Source organism: Dasypus novemcinctus, chromosome 19 (assembly GCF_030445035.2).
Source record: "Dasypus novemcinctus isolate mDasNov1 chromosome 19, mDasNov1.1.hap2, whole genome shotgun sequence".
Classification (NCBI taxonomy): domain Eukaryota; kingdom Metazoa; phylum Chordata; class Mammalia; order Cingulata; family Dasypodidae; genus Dasypus; species Dasypus novemcinctus.
Window position 1 is genome coordinate 32459067 of NC_080691.1, and position 25249 is coordinate 32484315.

General features: G+C 43.3%; 2 protein-coding genes across 5 annotated transcripts in view; one reads left to right on the plus strand and one right to left on the minus strand.

The window, feature by feature from the left end:
• Nucleotides 1-1975: 1975 nt before the first annotated feature.
• Nucleotides 1976-8038, plus strand: FICD (FIC domain protein adenylyltransferase). The gene is made up of 3 exons (XM_004470172.5): nt 1976-2074; nt 3619-3980; nt 5220-8038. The coding sequence occupies exons 2-3, from the start codon at nt 3677-3679 to the stop codon at nt 6284-6286; spliced, it is 1371 nt and encodes a 456-aa protein (XP_004470229.1). The 5' UTR covers nt 1976-2074; nt 3619-3676; the 3' UTR covers nt 6287-8038.
• Nucleotides 8039-8656: 618 nt separating this feature from the next.
• The window catches only part of SART3 (spliceosome associated factor 3, U4/U6 recycling protein), a 55796-nt gene continuing 39203 nt past the window's right edge, over nt 8657-25249 (minus strand). For all 4 annotated transcript variants that reach the window (XM_023592187.3, XM_071209826.1, XM_058281488.1 and 1 more), the window contains 7 exons: nt 18051-18163; nt 16969-17045; nt 16255-16423; nt 12903-13357; nt 12219-12371; nt 11034-11224; nt 8657-10315 (listed from right to left, as the gene is read on the minus strand). In XM_023592187.3, the coding sequence (XP_023447955.2) occupies nt 10138-10315; nt 11034-11224; nt 12219-12371; nt 12903-13357; nt 16255-16423; nt 16969-17045; nt 18051-18163 (1336 nt within the window). In that variant the 3' untranslated portion in view covers nt 8657-10137. The remainder of the gene's footprint in view (nt 10316-11033; nt 11225-12218; nt 12372-12902; nt 13358-16254; nt 16424-16968; nt 17046-18050; nt 18164-25249) is intronic.

A 25249-nucleotide genomic window follows, 5' to 3' on the forward strand; every position in this document is an offset into this window, starting at 1 on the left:
TCTGATACAGGCTCGCAACATGGGTGATCCTTGAAGACATCATGGTGAGTAAAATAAGCCAGACAAAAAAGATAAATACCATGTGATCTCACTGATATGGAATACCTAGAATAAGCAAATTCAGAGACAGAAAGTGTATAGGTTACCAGGGGACAGGGGGAGGGAGGAATGGATAATTTTTGCTTAAAAGGTACAGAGTTTCTGTTTGGTGTGAAGAAAAAATCTTGGTAATAGATGGCAGTGATGGTAGCACAATAATATAAATGTAATCAATACCTCTGAAATGTAGCTAAAAATGGTTAAAATGGGGAATTTTTGCATTTTATGCACTTTACCACAATAAAATTTTTTAAAAAGAATACCTACCCAAGGACATTGGGAACTCTCTCCCAAGGTTGGAAGAACCTGCAGTGGTAATACTCTTGTGGATAACAAAGAGTCAATGACTGGGTGCTTTTTATAAAAAGTAATTGTGATAGCTGATACTTACCAAGTGTTTGCTCTTTGCCAGGCATGTAGGAAGATCTCACTTCACACTCACACAAAACCTCATCCTATGAGGACTGTGGTCACATTATCCCCATTTTTAGAAAAGCAACGGCGGATTCCGCGTGGGGTCTCTTGCTGAATGCAACTCAGTTGGCAAGTGGCTTTGAACCCAGGGCTGTGTGGCTCCCGCAGTGAAACCCACCACCACCTCGGGTGCTGCCTGTCAAGGGGAATGGGTGTGGTGGAGGAGGTCCGATCCCCAAGTCTCAGGCCTTCTGCAAATACGGAGCTTGAAGGGAAAGGTGAGTTAAGTTGTTTATCCCCATTTTACAGATGGAGAAAGCGAGGCTCAGAATAACTCGCCCAAGGCCACCCAGAGTGAGTAACAAAGCCTGAGTCTGCACTGCTAACATTTTAATGCTTAGCATGTCTCGGGCACGACCCTGAGTGGTGAACTTCAGTATCTGTGGATTAATATGGCGACTTCAAGGGAAAATCTTTTATCTCTTTGGGAAAATAAGAGAATCAGACAGGCCCTTATCAACAGGATGTAAATAAAAACTTAAGGGCGAAAAAGAAACGGTGAGGGAAAAGGAAAAGAGGGCAAACCGGTAGCGTAGGAGAGAGACTAAGAAGAGAGGCTGATGCTTCACAGACAATTACGGGACACTGTAGATCCCCCCAGGGCCCACTGGATGGAACGTGAGAGAGTCTGGGCTATGATGTGGACCATTGACTATGGGGTGCAGTGATGCTCAGAGATGAACTTACCAGGTGCAATGGATGTATCACGATGATGGGAGAGAGTGTTGCTGTGGGGGGAGTGGGGGGCGGGGGCGGTGGGGTTGAATGGGACCTCATATATATATATTTTTTTAATGTAATTAAAAAATAATAATAAATATTAAAAAAAAAAAGAAAATGCTCTAATAATGATTGAAGTGATGTATGCACAGCTATGTGATTATACCATATACCATTGATTGTACACTTTGGATGAATCATATGCTCTATTAATATGTACCAATAAAAGTGATTTGTTGAAATAAATAAATACTTATAGCATTCGACAACAACAATAAAAAAAAAAAAAAGAAGAGAGGCTGAGAAGTCAGAGATTGACAGGTGTAAACCATTAGCATCCTCGTGTTACACCTGAGGAAACTGAGGCACAAGAGGACAGCCCTAAAAGGAGAGCAGCAGTTCTTGGCTACTCTGAGGAAAAGTTGCGCAGCCCGTCGCAGCACGTCACTTCACGCACCGTTCTCCCGCCAGTCGCTAGGCCCCACCCCCTCCCGTGTTTATTGTCTGCCGCAGGCACAAGAGCGACGCAAGAGGCAGCCAATGGGAGTGGCCCACGGCGCTGTCTATCCCAGGGAAGCAAACCCGGACGCGGGAACCCGGAAATGCGAGGGACGGACAAGAGGGGCCAGCCAATCCGCCGCTAGAAGCATGGTGGGCCGGCCAATGGCGAGTCGCCGAGGGCAGGGCCAGAGGACCAGCGGCAGAGGAGGTCCCGGGAGCCGGCTGCTGCAGAGCTTGCGAGCGCGGGGAAGGCGGCGGGAGGGCCCAGCAGTCGCGCGCGGTGAGGAGGGGGCAACCCCGAGGGGCTCGGGAGGAGCGAGCCAGGCAGGCTGCAGCAGGACAGCGAGCCTGGGGCGGGGCCCGGAAAGGGGCGGCTCCGCGGAGTGACCTTAGAGCAGTCCCCTCGCCTCTCTGGGTCTGTTTCCCCCTTCGTAGGGTAGAGGGGGCTAGACAGCCGCGCCCCCAGAACGCACCCCTTCCCCGGGTACACACTCCCGCCACCCGCGAACTTCTCTCTTGCTTTTACCGCCCTATGGAGGGCTGCCTTGGGGAAAACCGCCCAGAACACCTCATCTGCCGTGCCTCCACAGCACGCCAACGTACCCCAATTAGAGCGTACGTCAGTCCATTGCAGTTCCTTGTCAGCGAGGCAGGCTCACTCCTTAAGCCCTGAAAGGTCAGGGACCAATCTTGGCGCATCCCAGAGCAGGTTCACAGGCCCTGCTTGGGGACTCTGGATGCCGACCTACTGGGGTTTCATTCCATTTACACCCCGTGGGACTTCTGGAAAATCTCACACACTCTGTGCCTTAGTTTCCCTCGCCTGTGGAAAGGAGCTGGGGTAGTTCGTCTTTCATAGGGTGAAGTGAAGATTAAATGAGATAATGTGTCTAGCACTCAGCTCAGAGCTCAGCACACTATAGTTGCCCAATAAATGCTGATTGTTGGCACGTTGATGCTTGCATACATGACCTCTCCTCTCCCATCACCAGCCCCAAACACATGCCCATAGTGAGGTGGCTCACAGATCCCCTTTGGGGGCCCAGCATGCTCAACCTAGGTGGGAATCCTGCTGGACAGGTCAAGAAAGAAATGCCAGAGAGGGAAACTGACTTGACTGAAGCCGCACAACCCGGGCTCCACTGGCTGAATAACAGGAGGGTACTAAGAGGCGGCCATCCAGTGTTGCAATAAATTAGGCCCCTGACAGTTTTGCTTATCAAAGAATGGGCCTCAGAACAGCCCTGGCTAGTGACCGTGTCTGTGTCCGTGCCCATGTCTATGTTATCCCAAACCCCAGTGTTTGGGGTCAGAGATTTGTAATGAAAGGTAGATACTTAGAGCCATGGATTCCTGAGTTCAAGTCCTAAGGCTGTTGCTTGCTTACTGGGTTACTTTGGGCAAGGGATTTCACCTCTCTGAGAGCCTTGATTTCCTCATCTGGAGATTGGCATGATGATAGCATCAGCTCCTTGGGTAAGACTGTAGGAAATTGCACATGTGAGATACTTAGCACTTGGCACAAGGCCTGGCACACAATAAGCGCTCATTAAATGTTGAGCAGTGACATCACTTCTCATGGAGTCCAGATGCCCCAGAGGTGGTACCAGTCCTGCCAGGCTAACACACACACACCTACGCATACCCATTTATCTATACTCCTTGCCTTGCCCCTATCCCCATCCATCACCCCAATCTCTGCAGTAAAGTAAGAGGTACAGGTGGTAGGGGTCTCCAAGCCCATCTCCCCACCTGTAATCAGAAATATCTTGAACATGTCCATTTTCCTGCCTCATTTCCAACAACTCTTGGCTTGCCTTGCAGACTCTCCTCTCTCTCAGCTGACTGTGGACATGTGCAAGGAGCCCACCCCTGCGTCCAGATGACTCTCATACCAGTAGTGACTTCAGTGATGGCGGTGACCGAGCCAAAATGGGTCTCAGTGTGGGGCCGCTTCCTGTGGGTGACCCTGCTGAGCATGGTACTGGGATCCCTGCTGGCCCTGCTGCTGCCGCTGGGGGCCATGGAAGAGCAGTGCTTGGCCATGCTCAAAAGCTTCTACCTGCTCAGGAGCAAACTGGACAGGGTGCAGCACGCCGTCAGCAAGTGCACCAGCCCATCCACGGAACTTAGCGTCACCTCCAGGGATGCGGGGCTGCTGGTGGTCAAGAATAAGGCCTCTCCAGGTAAGAAAGACCGGCCTTGTCTCCTAATTGCTTGTTAATTCAGACATATTTATAGAGTGCCTACTGTATCCAGGGCACAGGGCATTACCTGAACAAGTCAGCCCTGTTCCAAGCCCAGACAAGCAGACCGACTGTGATAAGGTATCACCGGCTTCAACAGGGAGGCACAGGAGGCCATGGAAGCACACCAGGAAGGCTTCCTGGAGGAGGGAATGCCTGAGCCAAGACACTTGTTTGAGTAGGAGTGAGTGAAGGGAAAGTGCCTGAGGGGAGTATGCTCCAGGCAGAAGGAACAGCATCCAGGAGACCAGAGGGTAACAGTAAGCCTGGGGCATTTGAGGAACTAAAAGAATAGTTGAATAGATCTAGGAGGCACTCTGTGAAGGGGTGGCCAAGACAGGGCTGAGGAGGCAGGCAGAGGCTAGACTAGAGCTGAGTTTCTTTGCCTCAACACCGTTGACATTTAGGGCCTGATAATTCCTTGTTGTGGGCGGCTGTCCTCTGTACTGTAGGATGTCAAGTAGCATCCCTGGCCTCTACCCACTCGACGCTAATAGCACCCAGCCCAGTTGTGACAACCAAAGAAGTCTCCAGACATTGCTCAGTATCCCCTGAGGCACCATCCCTCCCAGGTGAGAACCACTGGGCTAAAAGAATCAAAGAACAGTCAAGGGATTGAAGCACCCATCCACTAGCCAGCATGGGGAGCTGTTAACAACCCTAAGCCTGAAGGGTCAGAAGGGACCGGCATCACCGGAACTGGGTGGGAGGTGAAGAGGAAGCTGTAGGAAAGGCTGCCTGCCAGGCACTTTGGCCAGAGAGGAACACAGCCACTCACAAGTGCAGCCCAATAGGGAAGGCACGGGGGAGAATAAATGCCCGGACTTTCTCTCCTCTCCACCCCGGGTTTCTGCCTGTGCCTCCCATCAGCCATACCCAGTCAGAAGCCAGGGGCAAGAGAGCCCAGGGAGTACCTCCCAGGCTACAGAGAAGACTTGGGGCAGGCACACAGTGACCAGTGTACCACCTCATGGGGCCCTAAGGAACAATTGCTTTAATAATGTACAGCGGTCCCAGGCACTTGAGCACATACAATGGAGCTGGGATGAGCTGAGGCCCAGGATGCTGGCTGATCATCATAGTCTCCCCAGGGAGACCAACACAGGTGACACCCCCCACACACAATGTCCTTTACCACCCCCTGCCCTCCCTGACGATACTTCCTTGGCTCTCTTCCAGCTGGTAAGTTGGAAGCCAAAGCAGCTTTGAACCAAGCCCTGGAAATGAAGCGCCAGGGCAAGCGCAAGAAAGCCCATAAGCTCTTCTTACATGCCCTCAAGATGGACCCAGATTTTGTAGATGCGCTCAACGAATTTGGCATCTTCTCAGAAGAAGACAAGGACATCATCCAGGCAGATTACTTGTACACTAGAGCATTAACTATCTCGCCCTACAATGAGAAAGCGCTGGTCAATCGGGACCGGACGCTGCCCCTCGTGGAGGAAATTGACCAGAGGTACTTCAGCATCATCGACAGCAAGGTGAAAAAGGTCATGTCCATCCCTAAGGGGAACTCTGCACTCCGCAGAGTCATGGAGGAAACGTACTACCACCACATCTACCACACAGTTGCAATTGAAGGCAACACCCTCACTCTCTCAGAAATCAGGCACATCCTTGAGACCCGCTACGCTGTGCCTGGGAAGAGCTTGGAGGAGCAGAACGAGGTCATCGGCATGCACGCGGCCATGAAGTACGTAAACACAACCCTCGTTTCCCGCATAGGGTCCGTCACCATCAGTGACGTGCTGGAGATCCACAGGCGGGTGCTGGGCTACGTAGATCCAGTAGAAGCTGGCAGGTTTCGGACAACACAAGTCCTTGTTGGACATCATGTCCCTCCCCACCCCCAAGATGTGGAAAAACAGATGCAGGAGTTCATACAGTGGCTCAATTCGGAGGATGCCATGAATCTACACCCAGTTGAGTTTGCAGCCTTAGCCCATTATAAACTAGTTTACATCCACCCGTTCATTGATGGCAATGGAAGGACCTCACGCCTGCTGATGAACCTCATCCTGATGCAGGCAGGCTACCCGCCCATAACCATCCGCAAGGAGCAGAGATCCGAGTATTACCACGTACTGGAAGTTGCCAACGAAGGCGATGTGAGGCCATTCATTCGCTTCATTGCTAAGTGTACTGAATCCACCCTAGACATCCTGCTTTTCGCCACAACTGAGTACTCGGTGGCGCTGCCAGAAGCCAAACCCAACCAGTCCGAGACACTTCTTGTGAAGCCTTAAATCTAATTCACCCTTGTTGACAAGTGGTGTCCTGGAAAAAAAAAAGATACTTAGCATTTCTAGAAACCTAGTCATCTCTGAAAGTAAAAGACCTTAATCATTCTTTACTTCCAAATGTTTTTGGTTTTAGTTTAAAAAAAAAAAAAAGCTAAATTATTAAGCCTTGTCTCTACGATAATTTATAATTCAGCCAAGTTATTTATTTTCTTCTTTTGAGCAAGCTTATGTTGTCGTGTGGTACTCGCTATGTTTGCGCTGTGGGCTGCTCTTAGCACAGTGGTCCCAGGATGCTTTGGGCATAAATACTCCTTGTGTGACTAGAACACAAGATTCTAGAGCAGAATTTGCACGAAGGTCAGGGAGAGAAACCAGGAGCTTTGGGACAAGGCCCAAGAGCACCATAGGAAGAATTCCTCCAAGACTTTGTCTGAAGCTGATTGAGAGGTTCTGTGACTTTAACAGGGAATTCACTCCTGGGAGAACCCTATCCAACTTGTGAGAAATGACTGAAAGCTTTCTGTCTTAAAGGTTTTTGCTCCCCTGCAAAGAGATTAGCATCATGACTAATTTTTACTGGTAGAGCAAACTTTTGAGATAAGAAAATAAAATAAATGTTGACTATTTCTAGTTATTTCCAGGAAGATCCATTGAGCCATAGATATTTGCAGACTTCAATGCCAGAGGCAGTTATTTCTCTGTGACAAGACTTTTTTTTCCTAATTAAAAATAGAGGAGCGGTGAGCTTGTTTTCCTTTGTGAGTCAATGCTTCTCTGACCTCACTTGCAGCAACTCAGACCAGCCTAAAGATACCTGGGTTTTTCACCTAACTGAATCATCCTGCGAATCAGGTACTGTGCAAGTGGGCAGGTGTCCCCTCACCTCCTCCTCTCCAGTTTTCTATGGGTAGGCATAAAAGAATACACCTGAGGAAAGATGCCACATCAACACTGAAGACACATTTTTGATAATGTATTAGTGTCGGTTTCTACTAAACCAAGTAAAAAACTCTGACCACAACCGGTATACGTCCCTTTGGCTGGGCTGTTTTATGCACTTACTGACCCAGCTCCCACTTCCCACAGATTCACTGTCCAACTTCCAAACTAAATAGATTGCCTTTGGAGTGGCCTTATTTTTCCAGCAACTTATAAAACAATGTAGTATGTTATATGTAATGTGGCTAAGTTTCCATTTTATGGAAGTAGAAAGATCTCTCAATCATATATGGCACAGGTGCCAAAACTACTGCTGCTATTTTGAGTCAAAATGGCCAGAAAGCATTGGATTCCTTTCCCAGTGACAGAACCGTGATGTTTAATGCTGTTACTCTTTGTTCATGTTTGAATGGCAAATATATAAAAAATACATTTCTTTTTATGTGTCTTTGATTTGATGATTCAGTTCTTGATAATAATGGGGTCACTAATGTAGCAAGTTATTCAGTTGTGTAATTAGCATATTTAGAGTCATTTTCTGAAAGGTTAAGAAAAATAAGTGGAAAGATGTAAGAAATGGCCCCAGGTGAGATTTATTCAAACCTTTATAAAAATGTTTTCATACTTATACACTGCCATAAGTAATTACTTAAACCTTATCTCTTCTACAGTCTTGGTTTTACATGCACACCAAGGAAGCCTGACAGAAGTGCTTGCTTTGTACTATAGAGCAAGAGAAATTTGCACTTTAGCTATATGTGAAGGATATTATTTTAACGAATTACTGATTCTAATAAAGTATTTTATTACAAGAATGCCTGAGACTTTGCTATCTTATTTGAGATGTTTATACTTTTTAAAAGGCTAAAGGGAGACTTCTTTCAGAACCTTAATCCTATTCTTTATATTGTTGAGAGAGGAACAGACCCAAGAGAGTAACTTCAACAGAAAAACGTCACAGAACTAGTTGGATAAACAGCCTACCTAAGTTAATAAGGATGAATTACTGATTTTTCACTGAAATGCTAATAAATGAAGTGGTCTTTCATGTTTCAATTTACCGTCAGTTTTTGATTTTCTGGAGAAAACAATCTGCTCGTAAATTTCCAGAAATCTATTTCTAGAACAGTCAACATCCCAAACCCAATTGGGTCCTGCTCAAGTTTGAAAAGGTTCATCCCTATAACGTGCCTTCATTGAATTTGAGAATATGAAACCAGATGAGAGTATTTCCTGGCAAGGACCTGACCAGTAGCTAACCCAAATAATCTCACCAACTGTATGGGCTTCAGTGATGAAGCAAGCAGACTATAGCAATACTGCAGAAGGATTTAATGTTAACAGGTTCTTCTGACTGGTACAATAGCCACTGCTAGACTTTAATATAGGAGTAGTGTCTAACAAACAAATTGCAAGTTTAAAGGAACCAATCAATTTATGGGGGGAAATTTTTATTTATGGGACTAAATTTGAAATTAACTATGTTGAGAACATAAAGGTATTGCTAATGATTTTAGGAGTAATGACAAAATTATATGGTTTCTTTTTCAAGTTCTTTTAGAGATACATAGTAAAATATTGACAGATGAAGGCTATTTTGTCTGGGATTTACCACAATATAATATGAAAAGGGGAGAGTAAGCAGGGTAGAGATGAGGAAAGATGTGCTATGAGATGAGAAATGTCAAAGCTCAAAGACAAGTACACAGGAGTTTGTTACACTATTGTGACTACTTTTATCTCTTTAAAAATTTTTCTTTAAATTTTTTAGGTTAAAAGAGGAGGTAAAGCTTAACTGATGCACAAAAACTTAAACCTACAAAATACATAAATCAGGAATTCATTTTCATTACAGATAAAAGAATTCCTGGTTTGCCCCCCACATCCCCCAAGGTGCAAGTACGCTTCCCCTACTGAACTGGCAAAGCCACAAATATTTAATAAAAGATGAGCGGTTAAAAAAGCTAAGTGCCAAATTACTGTAAACTGAAGTTTAAAATAGAAGACAAATCACAGCTGTAATAATTTAAATCAACATGACACTAGGGTTTGATTTACAAAAATTCTATTTACACATCTTTTAGGGAAAGCAAGGTACACCCATTTCAAAATACATCCATATGTGAATGAATATCTGAGTACCATTCAGTAAGAAGTTTTTAAGAACTTCAGTTTAATGAACAAAGCTAAATGGGGAGAATTTAAATTTGTACTTTCCATGGTATTTAAACAAAATCAAAGGGCTAAACTCTAGACAAAACACAGGTCACTAGTCATTAGGCAAAGAAAATGGGCCACAGCAGGTGGCATACAGAATTCTTATATAAAACAAACATTGCCAAATATTTTGCTTTTAGGAAACATAAAAACAGTGAGTTGACATGTCATTTACAAATACATCATATAAAAACACACAGCCGCCTTGAACAAAAATCCATCAAATTTTTTACGTGACTTCCCTTATTCCCACCCCTTTACTAAAATAGGCCGTTCTGGTGAATTACTAGCATCCGCCATTTTATCTTTTAAAAATTAGAGTGGTGGGCACATATGTTGTGCAGGGTATAAGACAAGTGTCTTATAAAAGGGAGCCACTTGGACCAGTGGGTTTCAAAAACTGTTCAAGTTTCACTTCTGTTTCTCACACTCTTTAAGACACAAAATATCTCAGGAAACTACAACCTGCAGAGTGAGCGTTTTCCTCCTCTTGCCCTCAATATGAGGGAGCATGTGAAGCCTCCTTACTTGGAACACCCTTCTTCCTCTCTGTCTAAACCAGAGGAAAACACACTCAGGTGCTGCCCCCAGCCACAGTGCTGTGGTAAGCAGCACCCCAGGCCCAGTGTGAAGGTGGGGGACAGGTGGGCTTCCTGGCCAGCATGAAGTAAGGCATTTTCCTTCCCTCGGCATCCCAGTCACTTTCTCAGAAGCAACTTGGCAAAGTCAGCATTGGACATCTTGGGTGCCTCAGAAGTCGCTGGGGTGGCACCTGCTGGACGTGGGGCAGGGCCGTTCTCAGCCTGGGGAACTGTAGCACTCGGGCGCTGTAGGGCACGAGGCAGGAGAGCGAGCTGGGTCCTTCCCTTCCCCCGCCTGCAAGAGCAAAGATTGAATGTCTCTTTTAAAGTACAATTCATGGCCCCTAATCTATTTGTGAAAATAAGTCAGGACAGTCTTAAATTATCCAAATGTAAAAGGTGAAAAACAAAAAACAAGTAGGATAAGATGATTCCTACCTTCTTAACTTTTCAGCTCTTAGGTAAAAATCACTTTAATAAGCTTTGTTGATTTCACAGTTTCGCAAGGACTGACCGTGTGCAACAGTCACACTGGGGTGGACAAAAATAGCTGGAATCTTTCAGACCTCGCCAAGTAACCCTGCAATTTTGCTGTCTTGTTCCTAGCAGGTGAAAGGTATGGCTTTTATTTGGATTATAGCTAAAGCTCTCCATTATCTTGGCAAGCCATACGGTTGTCAGGATTTGTTTTAAACAGACATGGATTCAATTGGCAAAGGTGATTTAGGCGAACCACCTAAAATTTTTACCTTAAATAAGTTTAAACAGATATAAACTAGCAAAAACCACTGAGAAAAGGGCTTATGCTTCTCGGGCTTACACTCAGCATGGATTTGCTCTAGATGCCCTGCTCCAGCTGAACTGGACATCATCACAACGAAGAGCAAGCCTGGGCATTTTGCTCTAGCTCATCCTAACAGAAAACTAATTCATCCATGGTTTATGCCTTCATTGTCCATGAAATGGTGCTGGCCAGGATAAAATCTGCATTAGACCAGCATAGAAACACTTACGCTCCATACATCTGCCGTGGCACCATGGGGCCCCCTGGTGCTTTCCTCGTCTCTGGCTTCTCTGGAACTTTTCTCTGAGGGGGATTGCTGATAGCCACTTTGATGACATTCTCTTTGATAGTCATGCCATCCATCTTCAAAACAGCCTGTGATGCCTGGGATTCATCTTCATACTCAACATAAGCCAGGCCCTGAAAGAGGCAAAATCCAGATCCCAGTCAGATGCTACAGATTCAGGACACAACTTCCTAATGCAGGTAAAGCGGTTCCATACTAAAACCCCTGGCTTGTACCAGTGAACCAGTTCACAGTAGGCACCTTCAGGACTACCTCCAGGTCGGGCTAAACCCAATGCCATCCTTTTAGGTTTGCTTTCCTGCCTTGTTATTGTTCCCTACTGCTATTCATGATTTTAACTTAAGAAAGCTTTTTAAGTTCAGTACCTTGTGCTGAAAGAAAGAGACGGAGGGAGGAAGGGAAAGAAAACAACAGGTAAGTATAAGTCCAGCAAACAGGCTGATGAGGCAGACTGGACCCAGGATAAGCAGCCCAGGGAAACCTTCACTGTCTCCGTGCCTTCAGCCCCCTCCCTTACTCCAGCCAATTCAAGTAACCTGGATACTGGGTGGGAGAAAGGGAATGAGAATCCAAAATCACACTTAAATGGAGCGCCAAGGATTTAATAGGAGACTGAAGGAAAAGCGGCTCAGGAGAGAAGGGGCGAGCGGGGAAAATGCAGTAAAGGGACTCGAGCAGAGGAAGTGAACTGGCTGGAGGCCTTGTTTGAAAAAGAGGAGCCTGGGGGAGGAGGTGCAGGACTGCAGAGGAGGGACGCTTCACCCCAAGGCCCCAAGTGCCTCCAGCCACAGCACTGCCCACCAGACCCCACAAGCCAGGGACTTGCACTGGGGACCCTGCTAATTCATGGTAATTTTTTTCCCCAAATATCTTATACCTTTTAGTACAATTCTCTACAAGCAGGTTAATCTGATTCCATGTGTAAGTAGAGTCAAATGTACCTATCTTTCTGTTAAAACTATCACTTGTTTCGTGGCAGCCTAAGCTATCTCTAAAAAGATATAGAATTGAAATTGGCCTGAGCCTCCCCTTTACGCAGCCACCCACCCATCCCTGTGAGACTCTCCCAAGCCCAAAAGGCGAAGTGCCATCTGCTTAGATGCAGACCTTTGGCTTGCCAGCCCGGTTAGTAACCAGCCTGAGGTCCTTCACGGTGCCATGAGCTTTACAAATTTCTTCCAGTTCCTCTTTAGTGCAGGAGAAAGGCAGACCCGAAATAAACAGTTTGTGTTTCTCCAGGGCAGTGCTGTACCTGAACACCTACAGGAAGAAGGAAGGCAAAGAAAATCAGTGGCACAAGGCAAAAGCCAGCACACCACATTCTGTTCAGTACCAGCCTCCTCCACAGAACTGGGCTCTGGGACTCAGTACTGGGGTCACCCTGGGCAAGTTGCATGGCCTCTCTAATGCTCCACTGCCTCATCTATAAACTGACCAGAGTACCAGCAGCTGTTCTCAGTCCTGGAATAAGGAGTCAACGAGGCAATATGCAAAACACTTAGCACAGTCCTTGTCACTCATAAGCATTAACAGAAGACAATCATTAATACAATTCCTAATTTGATTCTCATTATGACGTCAACCAAAGAAAGCTATATTTGACCAAGCAGTGAGTCAGACATCAGTTAACATGCGTAGGACAAACCCCAGTTAACTTGGAAGTTTAGTTCTTAATACAGGACAACAATTTTAAGTATATTCCACATATTAGTTGCTGCAAGAAAAAAATGGCTAGTCCATCTAAAGCAATCCTACCTACACGAGAGGCATTCTTTTTTTCCATAAACATACCTTAAAATCAGGATTTTTGCTCTTATCCACACAGGGGGACACAAACATTGGCCTGCCTTCTACATTCCTACGGTCCAACTCCAGTGCCTGCAGAGCTGATTTCTCTTCTTTAAATTCCACGTAGCAGTACCCTCGAAAATCCCCACGGTTGCTGAAGATGGGGCGGATCTCCACCACTTCCCCACAGGTCTCAAAGAGTGGCCTGAGCTTCCCATCAGGCTCACCCATGCTGTAGGGCAGGTTGCTGACAAAAACTGTTATGTTGTCCTTACTGCTATCGTGGGACACCTTCGGCAGGTCCCTCTTCAGGGAGGTTGCCTTGTCCTTCAGTTTTAAAGAGGCGTCGACGTCTGCAGGTGCACTTTTCCCGAAAAGTCCTGTTTCCGCTTCTATGTCTTGTGCTTCTTCAGCTGGAGGCACACTGTTCTCAACTCTTCTATGTTTGGAAGGTGGCTCTATGGGTTTTCCAAAGAAAAGCAGCAATGATTAACTGTTTCTTCTCTGCAGTGAGCTGTTCAATGTAGTTATTAAGTGAACATGCTCTTTCCACTATATATGGTTAATCTCTAACAGTTGCACTTGCTAAACATGTGTTGAGGTACCAGTACTGTGTCCTCTGTGAAGTCTTTCTTGACCAAAAAGATCTGTCCACCACTTTCTGGGCCCCAGCTACATAAGAATAAACGGGCAAGTAGAAATAATAGTCTAAGTTGCCACTGCCCACTCCTAATAATATAAAATGCCAGAAGGTCTCAGACTTCAGACAGCAAAATCTGGGACCACTCTCCTAAAAAGCCGAGGTCAGAAAGTATGGGAAAGAATCTGGAAATCTGCATTGTAATAGGCTCTCTATGTGACTCTGATATACATGTGATGTGATGTTCACAATGAAAAGCATTGCAAAGGGTCTACATTTTCTAAGTAACTTTCAATATTGTTTTAGGTCCTTCAAACAAATTTAGCAACATTCTAAGTCCAACCCACTGCCTCCTGAGGGACATTCTGAAATTCAATCTGAAGCCTCGTGCTTACAGACCTTTCAAGGTATTCTTGGTCCCCCTCCCTGCACTGCTTTCCCAATAGTCTAAACCCCACATGTTACCTTTGAGATCAACCCCAAGCTGAGCCCAGCTGGCTGGCCCGCTTATTGCTCCTGTCGCATCCACCACTGTGTCTGTCCCTCTGCTTTGCGGCAGAACTCAAACCCAAATACTTGCTGCTCACAGGAAATGCCAGGCTGTTGTGTGCTTTCATGCATTGCTAACAGTAGCTCTCTGGCTTGCCCCTTCCCACTTCATCAGCTGACACTCATTCACTCCTCGCTCCAGATGTCAAGGTGCACACATCATTTCCTCCAGGAGGAAGTCTTTCTTGCAGAGAGCAGACCCACTAGTGCTTTCTTTAGCCTACATCACAATTCACACCCATGTCTCCCACAGTCCCGATAACATGCCACTGTGGTTACATGGTCACATTTACCTTATCATTGGTCGTTTCTGAAGGCCCAGAAAAGATGCTTAAGAAATGTCAATTGAATGATGACTCCATTACTGTTGCCATCTGGTTGACAAATTTACACTAGGAAAATGTATAGTCTTTTAATGCCTGAAGACAATTCTCTACTTTATTAATTTTGCGCAAACAAATCTGACCCACAACTGCCCATAACTGAAATAAGTAATAAAAGCACTGGTAGATAATGGAACCTCATATTATTTAATATAACATTTTGTGTGATCTATGTATTTAAATTTTTTTAAAAAAGATAAAAAAATAAATGCTCTGGAAAACAAAAACAAAAAAAGCACTGGTTGAAAAATTCTACCAAGTCCAAAAACCATTAGGTGGGCTAAGCAAGGTGGAGGACTATAGCAGTGGTAGTGGGGAAGGAGTGTTGGAACCCAGGTGGGATGAAACAGATGTCCATCCATGGGGCAACGACAGTGACCCAGTATGGGAAATGGGAACCCAAGCAGAGTGAGGAGGTTTCCCATGCAGGAGAGCAGAGGTGACCATGGCCCAACACAGGGAGTGGAGAGATAAGGGAAACTGTGCAAAGAAGTGCCTGGTACAGAGTGCTGGAGCCCAAGAGGGTGGAGAGCACCCACATGGAGATAAGGCAGTGACAGGAAGTTGGTTACATACATACGAAATTGATCAAATAACACACTGAAGACAATGAGAGCCAGGTTTCTCAGCATTAAGAGAAGAGGTTTACAAATATGAAAAGGGAGAAAATAAAAAAGAACCCCTGGAATTGGAGATATTGATATGAGCTCCTTGTTTTCATTATACAAAGACACAGAAATAAATATGGGTGTGTGCATGTGCATATACACATATACTTGTGCACGCATACACACAAAACACACACACACTCCCTAGCTCTGAACTGAGAAGACCTGGGAGCAGCAATACTCCAACAGCAATGAACACACTCAGTATCCTCTAAATCTCATTCTCCGCCTAAAGGAACCCTGGAGAAATGACTCACTCCAGGACTGGGTTATGGAAAGAACCTAATGGCAAAGTAAGGAAGTACTCAAAGAATTATGCAGACATGTCAAAAGGGCAGAGAAGCCAGTTTAAAGAGACTCTTGCCAGCCAAATCTAGAGTAACTGGAGCATCAACATAAATGTGATAACAGATTATAATCATGCAGAAAATAGGTATCCATGAGTCCATATGCTAAAAATAAACAAATAATGTGAAAGTTCAATGAGGAATGAAACAATTTTCCTAGCCTCAAAATAAAAGTTCACTTTTATTAATGACAAAGAGGAAGAATAAATTCATAGTGGAGAAGCCTGGCAGAAACGACCAAAACCAAAGCGTCAAAGGAAGTGTCACCAGTAATGGAGCACATCGAAATCCAGTGCCACCTGTCAGGACTCAGTAAGGACACAGCATAGCCCTGAGCTACTCCTGCCAAGATATGTAACCTTAATTTCCTCGTGAGGAAACACCAGACAAAACCAAACTGAAGGACACGTACAAATGAGGGGTTTGTCCTCTTCCAAAGTGTCAAAGGAAAACCGAGAACCTTCTAAACTGAAGGAGACTCAAGAGACAGGACAACTAAATGCCACATGTGACCCTGAACTGGCTTCTTTTGCTACAAAGGACACTATCGGGACAAATGGAGAAACGTGAATGGGGTCTGAGCATTATATGGTAGTAAGGCATAGTCTTAAGTCCTTGTTTGCAAGACATACACTCTAAAGTATTTGAAGGATGATGGGGCAGCCATCATTCTAGCAACTTACACCTAAACGGTTTGGGGCGGGGGGAGTTCTCTGCAATTTCTCTAAGTTTGAGATGTTTCAAAGTAAAGTTTCTAAAAAGCTTTACCTTCTTCATCATCACCCCACTCTTTCTCATCATCCTCATCTGCTTTGCGTTTCTCTGCACCTCTCGTCTTTTTCTTCTTTTTCAAGGCTTTCTTTTCAGCTCGGGCCCTCTTTCGTTGTTCAGCCTTTTCTTCTTCTTGCCGGGCAAGGGCTGCTTCCTTCTCCGCAGCCTAGAGAGTTGGGAATATGAAGGGTCACTAAGTGCAGCAATTATATTAACTGTACTGACGTGTACTGAGAACAATGGTGACAGGGGAGAGGGAATGGGAAGTCATTACCCAAATGAAAAAGATCACCGAAAGGACTAACACCCACAGAACTCACTGCCGAGGCTTCTTCAGGCTTCTGAGAATTCTGTCTATACAACTGGGGTCCCAATTCGGGGGTCTTCACGTTCCATTCATTGGGTTAAGTGAGGATCCCTTGTAATGTATGAGTAATAGTATCTGCTTGGCCCTTTTTATTCTTTTTAATCTTTTTCAGTAAATTTTAAGGACAAATTCCCCCACTACATTGAAAAGTATTAATTGTTGGAACTAAGGTTTTAAAAGTAGATGGTACAAGAAAGGTTGAAATATTGACTCATATATTTCATCAATATTGTCTAAAAGGTACTTCTTAGGAAGACCTAAAAGTTTTTGACAAGAAATATTCATATAAACAGTCAAAATAGCTACCAGAGATTCCAAAGACTTCAAATAAATACCATCATTACCTTTATTCTCTGCTCATTCACACGAGCTAATCGAGTTTCAGTTTTCTGAACAGCTATGTCCCAGTCTTCCAAAGTACCTTGATAGGAGAAACAAACTTTCACTTTTTAGGTTTTTGAAGAATAACATAAAATTTCCCTAATCTCCTTATACCTCCCTCAGAGATCTCTTTTATCAGACAAAAAGAACTGGACAGTCAGGTCCCCATTTTAAGAAAAATTAATTAGGGTAGGCTCAAAATTTAGAATTTAAATAGTCCTTCTAGCTTTAACATGTCCCTTTTCTTTGAGAAAAGAGACTTGGAAACCAAAACACTATGGGTCTCAATAGCAAAGGTTATGAAAAATTCCAATGTAAAAAGTTCTAAGACATCTATATTAAACTGAAGAATTTTAAGGGCTCAAAGAGGTAAACTTTCCTTCCTCAGAGTAATAAATGTTGGGGTGTTTTTCTTGTCCTTTTGTTGTTGTCTGAGTGTTTTATTTCCAGTTCTGAGTATTTCATACCCAAAATCCAGGACAATGACCATGGATAAATTCACACTATTTTCCTATTAGTTGTAGTTACACAACTTAATAGTAATGGCTTTGAAATTTGACAAGAGATGCACATATGACCAAGGAATCCATTTAGCTGTTTGCCTCGCTAAGCTCTTTATTATGCTAGAGCAGGGTTTTCCAGCCAGGAGTGATCTTGCACCCAGACAACATTTGGCCAAATCTGGAGATATTTGTCATTGTCATGACTAGGGGAATTGCTACTAGCATCTAGTGGGGAGAGGCCAGCGTTGCTGCAAAACATGTTACAATGCACAGGACAGCCCCCTACCACAAAGAATAATGAGAATTCCTGCATTAGAGCTACATCATGCAGAGTCCTCCTTGTATTAGGAGAATGTGAGTAAAAGTGCAGAAGAACCTATTGTCACTGGGGAGCACAGGTGACATTCTAAGCTTTCAGCATCACCTGGACTGTAAAAACAGTCTGTTCTTACAGAAGCATAAAACATCAGATACTCCTACTTGAGACCAAATGATAAATGGGTCAGACTCCAAGACAGAAGCAGAGAGCTAGGGGTCCCCACCTTCTGTCCTCTCCATGGTAAGCAACACTTCACAAACGTGCTCTGGGTAATCGCTGGTGCACTGGACAGCCCGATGGAGAGCCTTCCGGCAGTGCTGGATGTCACCATGTGCCCTAGGGCAGAAAACAAACCGCTGTTACCTCCGGGACACAAAGCAGAAGGCACAGAGGGAAGGGCGGGTTTCTCCTGGCAGGCAGTGCCAAGGCATCAAAAGCTCTCTGATGATCCTAGCCTCTCAGGAGATGCTCACTTTCAAAGCTAGTCACAGCTATTCACACTATCACTGCCTTTAATGTTTTTTCCTTTTCCCACAAGAGTCCCATATCAAAAACTATGGCTTTCTTCTAAACCACTCTCCCTTAGCAGGTAGGAATTACTGAAAAATGCACCTGGGACAGTGGTCTGGTCTGTAACCATTTTTTCTGTCTCTACAACAATCAAATGTGCAACACATGAAAGGGGTTATTCAGCAACTATATGTAATCTCATAAAGTCACTAGAAAAGTTCTACTATGCAGTCCTACCCGAGCAGAGAATCATGAATCTAGGGTCTGCTGAAATTCATGCCTAGGATCATCTTTTTGAACTGACATGGAAAGATAAACTGATAACCACAATAGTTATAAAACAGTATCTTTTTTATTTAAAAAATTACAAAGAAGTATTTATATATATATGTATTAGAAAATTAGAAGAAAATTTAGAGCAGCAACTCTAAGTGTGATCTACATATCCCAGGGTTGTTCCAAACCTTTTCAGGTTTATACAAAGTTAAAACCACTTCTATAATAATACCAAACATTATTTGTCTTATTCACTGTGTTGACATTTACACTGAAGGTGCAAAAAGCAGGAAAGCGGATGTAAGTCAAGTGGCTGAGCACCTGCTTCACACGTAAAAGGTTCAATTCCCACTACCTCCTAAAAAAAACAAAAACAAAAATCAAACAAAAAAATTAACTCTCGTCAGGGAGTGGCTGAAGCTTAGAGGTTGTGCACATGCTTCCCATTACAAGGTCCTGGGTTCAATCCCTGGTACCTCCTTAAGGGGGGAAAAAAAAGCAATGGTGGCATTTAGTGCAAATTCAGGCAGTATGTGCCTTATTTTTTTTATTTTCCCTTCAGTTGGCTCCCCCATCCATTGTTCTGTTTGTTTTTCTTTAGGAGGGACCAGCAACTGAACCCAGGCCTCCTATGTGGGAGGTGGACGCCCAATCACTTGCACCACATCTGCTCCCAATACATGCCTTTTTTTTTTTAAAGATTTATTTTTTTACTTTTATTTTTATTTATTCCCCACTCCTCTAGATGGTTCTCTCATATGTCTGCTCACTGTTTGCTTGCCTTCTCCAGGAGGCAATGGAACCGAACCCAGGACCTCCCACATGAGAGGCAAGTGCCCAACAGCCTGAGCCACACCTACTCCCCACAGGACATGCCTTTTTAACACTCTGTGTGACAAATGGGAAGGACACATAAAAGCATGCCTATTACACACTGAGGAAAAATGGTTCTCTCAAAGAAACACATGTTATTGTTTGAGTTGTGAGATCCCCATGGATCTCCATTTTTCATTGAAAAGAACAGCTGACAAACTACAGTGATTCACACCTCAGTATCTGGCAGACATTTTCTCAAAAATTAACAAAGTGAGTCTGTCACTTCAAGGATAACCATTGATAGTATTTGTTGCCAGTGATAAAATCTGAGCTTTTCAAGTAAAACTTAGAATTTCAGAACTTGGACTAAGAGTTTGACAGCCTCCTACTTAAAGACATTTCTACTGAGATTGGTAAGGACACTAACAAATGTGACTTTTTTAATACTGTGTAATGAAATGTGTCAATATTTGGAATAGCTGCCTGACACAGTAAATCAATATTTTCCAAAAGAGCAATATATGATGTTACAGAAGCATATAAAAGGTCCGAAGTGCAAAATACAACCAATAGATATTAATAAGAGACCGAAAAATTCATCAATATGGTAGACTGCAACACCTCTAAGAGGCTACTTGAGTTTTGATGTCCTTTCAAGAGAATATCCACAATTATCTGAACAGACTATTAAAATATCCCTTTCTACTCTAAGCTCATATGTGCATGAAGCCAAACTGTCTTCAGAGTCTTCAATGAAAACAACATATTACAACAAATTGAATGAAGAAGCAGATATGAGAATCCTACTGTCTTCAACTAAGCCAAGCTAAAGACATTTGCAAAAGTATAAAACAAAAAAGTATAAAACCATACCACTTTTATCACTGAATTTTTTTAGATTTATTTATTTATTTCTCTCCCCTCCCCCCAACCCCCAACTGTCTGCTCTCTGTGTCCATTCACTGTATCACTTACTTATTTTTGAGATTTGGAAAATATGATCATTTTTCATTAATATACAAAGCATAGGACTATATAACACAGTGAATCCTGTGGTGGAAGTTGGAAATAAGAAAATATTCTCTCATGAATCATAACAAATATAAAATACTAATATGAGGTGTTAATAATTAGGGTGGGCTGGAGGGAAAATACACCAAATGTAAGATATGGGCTATAGTTAGTAGTAATATATATTTATTTAATTTATTGAAGTATATCATTCATACATAAACATACATGAACTAAGTGTATAGTAATAGTTATGACTTGCAAAACAAACATATATAACATCATACAGGACTCTCATTACTCACTCTACCACCAATCCCTTGCATTGTTAGGAAACGTGTTTAACTAATGATTAAAGAGCATCCTTAAAATATTACTAGAAACCAAAGTATCTTACATGTGATGTATTTTCCCCAACCCACCAAAGTATTACTATTATATCATTGATATGTGAACATACATAAACAATAAATGTATAGTAAGAGTTGTGAACTTACAAAGCAAACATGCACGACATCATACAGGAGTCCCATACATCATCCCACCACCAACCCCTTGCATTGTCGTGAGACACTTATTACAAATTATCAAAGAATATCATCAAAATCTTACTACTGGGAAGCAGATTTGGCTCAACGGATACAGCGTCCATCTACCACATGGGAGGTCCAGGGTTCAAACCCAGGGCCTTCTGATCTGTGTGATGAGCTGGCCCACGCACAGTGCTGATGTGTGCAAGGAGTGCCATGCCAGGCAGGGGTGTCCCCAGTGTAGGGAAGCCCCTCGCACAAGGAGTGCGCCCTGTAAGGAGAGCCACCCCGCACGAAGAAAGTGCAGCCTGCCCAGGAATGGCGCCGCATACACGGAGAGCTGACACAACGAGATGACGCAACAAAAAGAAACACAGATTCCAGGTGCTGCTGACAAGAATACAAGCAGACACAGAATCACACAGTGAATGGACACAGAGAGCAGATAACTGGGGGAGTGGGGTGGGCAGGGAAGGGGAGAGAAATTTAAAAAAAAATACATCTTAAAAAAAAAATAAATCTTACTACTAATTATACAGTCCTTATATTACATTTGGTGTATTTCCCCCCCAACCCACCCTATTATTTATTGAATATATTTTTATGACAGAAGTTGTAAACTTACAAAACAATCATGCACATATGCAGAATTCCCATACAAAATCCCTCCATCAACATATCACACCATGGTGGAACATTTGTTACAGAACATAAAATAATATCCTCAAGACTATTACCAGGTCCACAGTGCACATTTGGCACACTTTTTCCATACTCCCCTATTATCAACACAATACATCTTTGGCACAGACGCACGAATATTACATTACTGTTAACCAAAGTCCAGAGGTCATTCCAGTTGTGTTTTGCCCATGCTTCCCACAACCCTGCAACAGTGACATAGATCTGTTCCAGCTCACAAAGGACACTTTTGCATTTGTTCCATCAACCACAATTCTCATCCTACCTCTGGGTTTACTGTGTCATTCAGTCCCTAGATTATTCTCCAGCTTTCCTTCAATTGGCATTTACACCTAGACAACCCTTTTCAACCACATTCTCATTTATAAACCAGCTGTTACTCACTATAATGTGTTACCATCATCTCTATACATTTCCACTTTTACAGTAAAGGTCATTAAAACTTCTACAGACATTAAACATCAATACTCCATCTCAGTCCTTCTCTTATATCCTTTAAGAATCCACGACTTACCACCAGGTCTTAAAGATGTTTTCCAACATTTTCTTCTAGAAGCTTTATAATTCTTGTTTTTATATTTAGGTTTTTTTTATCCATTTTGAGTTAATTTTTGTAATAAGGTGTGAAATAGGGGTCCTCTTTCCTTCTTTTGGCTATGGATATCCAGTTCTTCTAGCACCATTTGTTGAATGAACTGTTCTGCCCTAGCTGGGTGTGTGATATGCTTGTCAAAAATCATTTCACCATAAATGTGAGGGTCTGTTTCTTTTTTTTTGTTAAGATGTATTTATGTATTTATTTCTCTCCCCTTTCCACACACCCCCCTGCCCTGGTTGTCTGTTCTCTGTGTCCATTCGCTGTGTTCTTCTGTGACCACTTCTATCCTCATCAGCGGCACCGGAAATCTGTGTTTCTTTTTGTTGCATCATCTTGTTGTGTCAGCTCTCCGTGTGTGTGATGTCATTCTTGGGCAGGCTGCACTTTCTTTCGAGCTAGGCGGCTCTCCTTACGGGGCGCACTCCTGGCACGTGGGGCTCCCCTACGCGGGGGACACCCCTACATGGCACGGCACTCCCTGCGCACATCAGCACTGTGCATGGGCCAACAGCACATGGTCAAGGAGGCCCAGGGTTTGAACCGCAGATGCCATGTGGTAGGCGGATGCCCTATCCATTGGGCCAAGTCCGCTTCCCAAGGGACTGTTTCTGAACCATCAATTTGGTTCCATTGCTCTATGTGTTTATGCCAGTGCCATGCTGTTTTTACCACTGTAGCTAAGTAATAAAATTTAAAGCCCACAAATGAGAGTCCTCCAACTTTGCTTTTCCTTTTGAAAATGCTATTCAGGACCCCTTACCCTTCCAAAGAAATTTGATAATTGTGTTTTCCATTTATTTTTTAAAATGCTGGTGGAATTTTTATTGGGATTGCACTGAATCTGCATATCAATTTGGGTAGAATTGACATCTTAATGATAGTTTCAATCAGTAAGCATAGAATGTTCTTCCAATTATTTAGGTTTTTTTGATTTAACAATGAGTTGTAGTTTTCTGAATATTAGTGATTTACATCGTTTGTTTATTCCTAAATATATGATTCTTTTAGTCACTACTGTAAATGGATTTTGTTTTCCTGACTTCCTTCTCAGATTGCACATTACTAGTGTCTTTTAAAGCCTATTTCATCTGATATAAGTATAGCTACTCTAGGGGAGCAGATGTGCCTGAGGCCATTGGCCATTCACCTCCCATGTGGAGGTCCTGGGATTGGTTATTGGTGCCTCCTGGAGAGGATCAGCAGAACAATGAGCAGACAGACAAAGAGAATCATCTGGGGGAGGGGGGATAAATTGGAAGTAAATAAAATATGGCTATTTCAACTTTTTCTGTTTTTGTTATTACTGCATGCATGGAATACCTTTTTCAAGGCTCTCACTTTCAATCTATTGTTATTCCTGGGTCTATGGTGAGTCTCTTGCAGAAAGCATATAGGTGGCTCATATTTTCTTATCTATTCTGCCAGTCTGTGTCTTTTGATTCGTGAGTTTAATCCATTAACATTCAATGTTATTACTGTAAAGGCAGTAATTATTTCACCCATTTTGACCTTTGGGTTTTATTTGTTGTATTTTATTTTCACCACTCTTTCGAGACTTTTAGTTACTTTTTACTGGTAAAATCTTCATTTCTAGACTCTCTTCCAAGCCTCTCTCTCTTGTCTTTTCAGGCTGTAGCACACCTTTAAATATTTCCTGCAAAGCTGGTCCCTTGGTTACAAACTCTCTCAGTTTATCTGTGAATATTCTAAACTTGTCCTCATTTTGAAAGACAATCTTGCCGGATATAAGATTCTTGACCAGAAGTTTTTCTCTTGCAGTATCTTAAATATATCATACCACTGTCTTCTTGCCTCCATGGTTTCTGATAAGAAATCGGCACTTAATCTTTATTGGGCATCCCTTATATTTATGCATTGCTTTTCTCTTGCTGTTCTCAGAATTCTGTCTCTGGAATTTGGCATTCTGATTAGTATGTCTCTCGGAGTTGGTCTTTTCAGATTTATTCGGATGGGAGTATATTGTGCTTCCTGGACATGGATATCCATGTCCTTCAACAGGGTTGAGAAATTTTCTAACATTATTTCTTCAAATATTCCTTCTGCCCCTTTTCCCTTCTCTTTTCCTTCTGGGACTCCCATGACACATACATTTGCACGTCTCTTGCTGCCATTTAGTTCCCTGAGACCTTGTTCAATTTTTTCCATTCTTTCCTTCATCTGTTCTTTTATATGTTCACTTAAAGAGGCAATTTCTTCAAGCTCACCAATCCTTTCTTCTGTCTCTTCAAATCTGCTATTACATGATTCCAGTATATTTTTTATTTCATTTATTATGCCTTTCATTCTTGTAAGATCTGCTATTTTTCTATGTATGCTTTCAAATTCTTCTTTGTGTTCATCCAATGTCTTCTTAATATCCTTAATTTCTTTAGCCATCTCACTGAATTTATTAAGATTTGTTTGAACATCTATAATTAGTTGTCTCAACTCCTTTATGTCATCTGAAGGCTTATCTTATTCCTTTAACTGGGCCATACCTTCCCGTTTCTTGGTGTGGATTGTAATTTTTTGTTGGTGTCTTAGCATCGGGCTTACTAGATGTATTTATTCTGGGTGCAGTTTCTCTATTTAGTTCAGGTAGGGCTTTCTTGTCCTTTCTCCTTTGCTGGTTGTATAGCAAGAGTCAAGGATGTAGTTGGTGCTGTAAGTTGTGGCGCTTCAAGATACCCTCACTGCCCCAGAGACCAATGAAGCTTCTCCCAACTTTCTCCTTTGCCAGGTGTAGGGATAGAGACACAGCCATGTGTAATAATCCAAGTTGTACAGGCCTAGACTGTAGTTGCCCAGACAGACTGATGAAGCTTCATAACCCCTTCTTCCCTGCCTGGGGTGGGGGTGGAGCTGCAGGTATGAGCAGAAATCTATGCCATGTGGGTCCAAAATGAGCGCAGTTGCCCCAGTAGACTCCAGACTATTCAGTCTATGCCAGCCAACTGACTGTACCTGCAGTCACCCAAA

Bases quoted from the DNA above. Each gene is read 5' to 3' on its own strand.
- FICD (XM_004470172.5), top strand. From the start codon at position 3,677: ATGACTCTCATACCAGTAGTGACTTCAGTGATGGCGGTGACCGAGCCA. The intron at 3,981-5,219 runs GTAAGAAAGACC...GCTCTCTTCCAG, and splicing joins CAAGAATAAGGCCTCTCCAG to CTGGTAAGTTGGAAGCCAAA.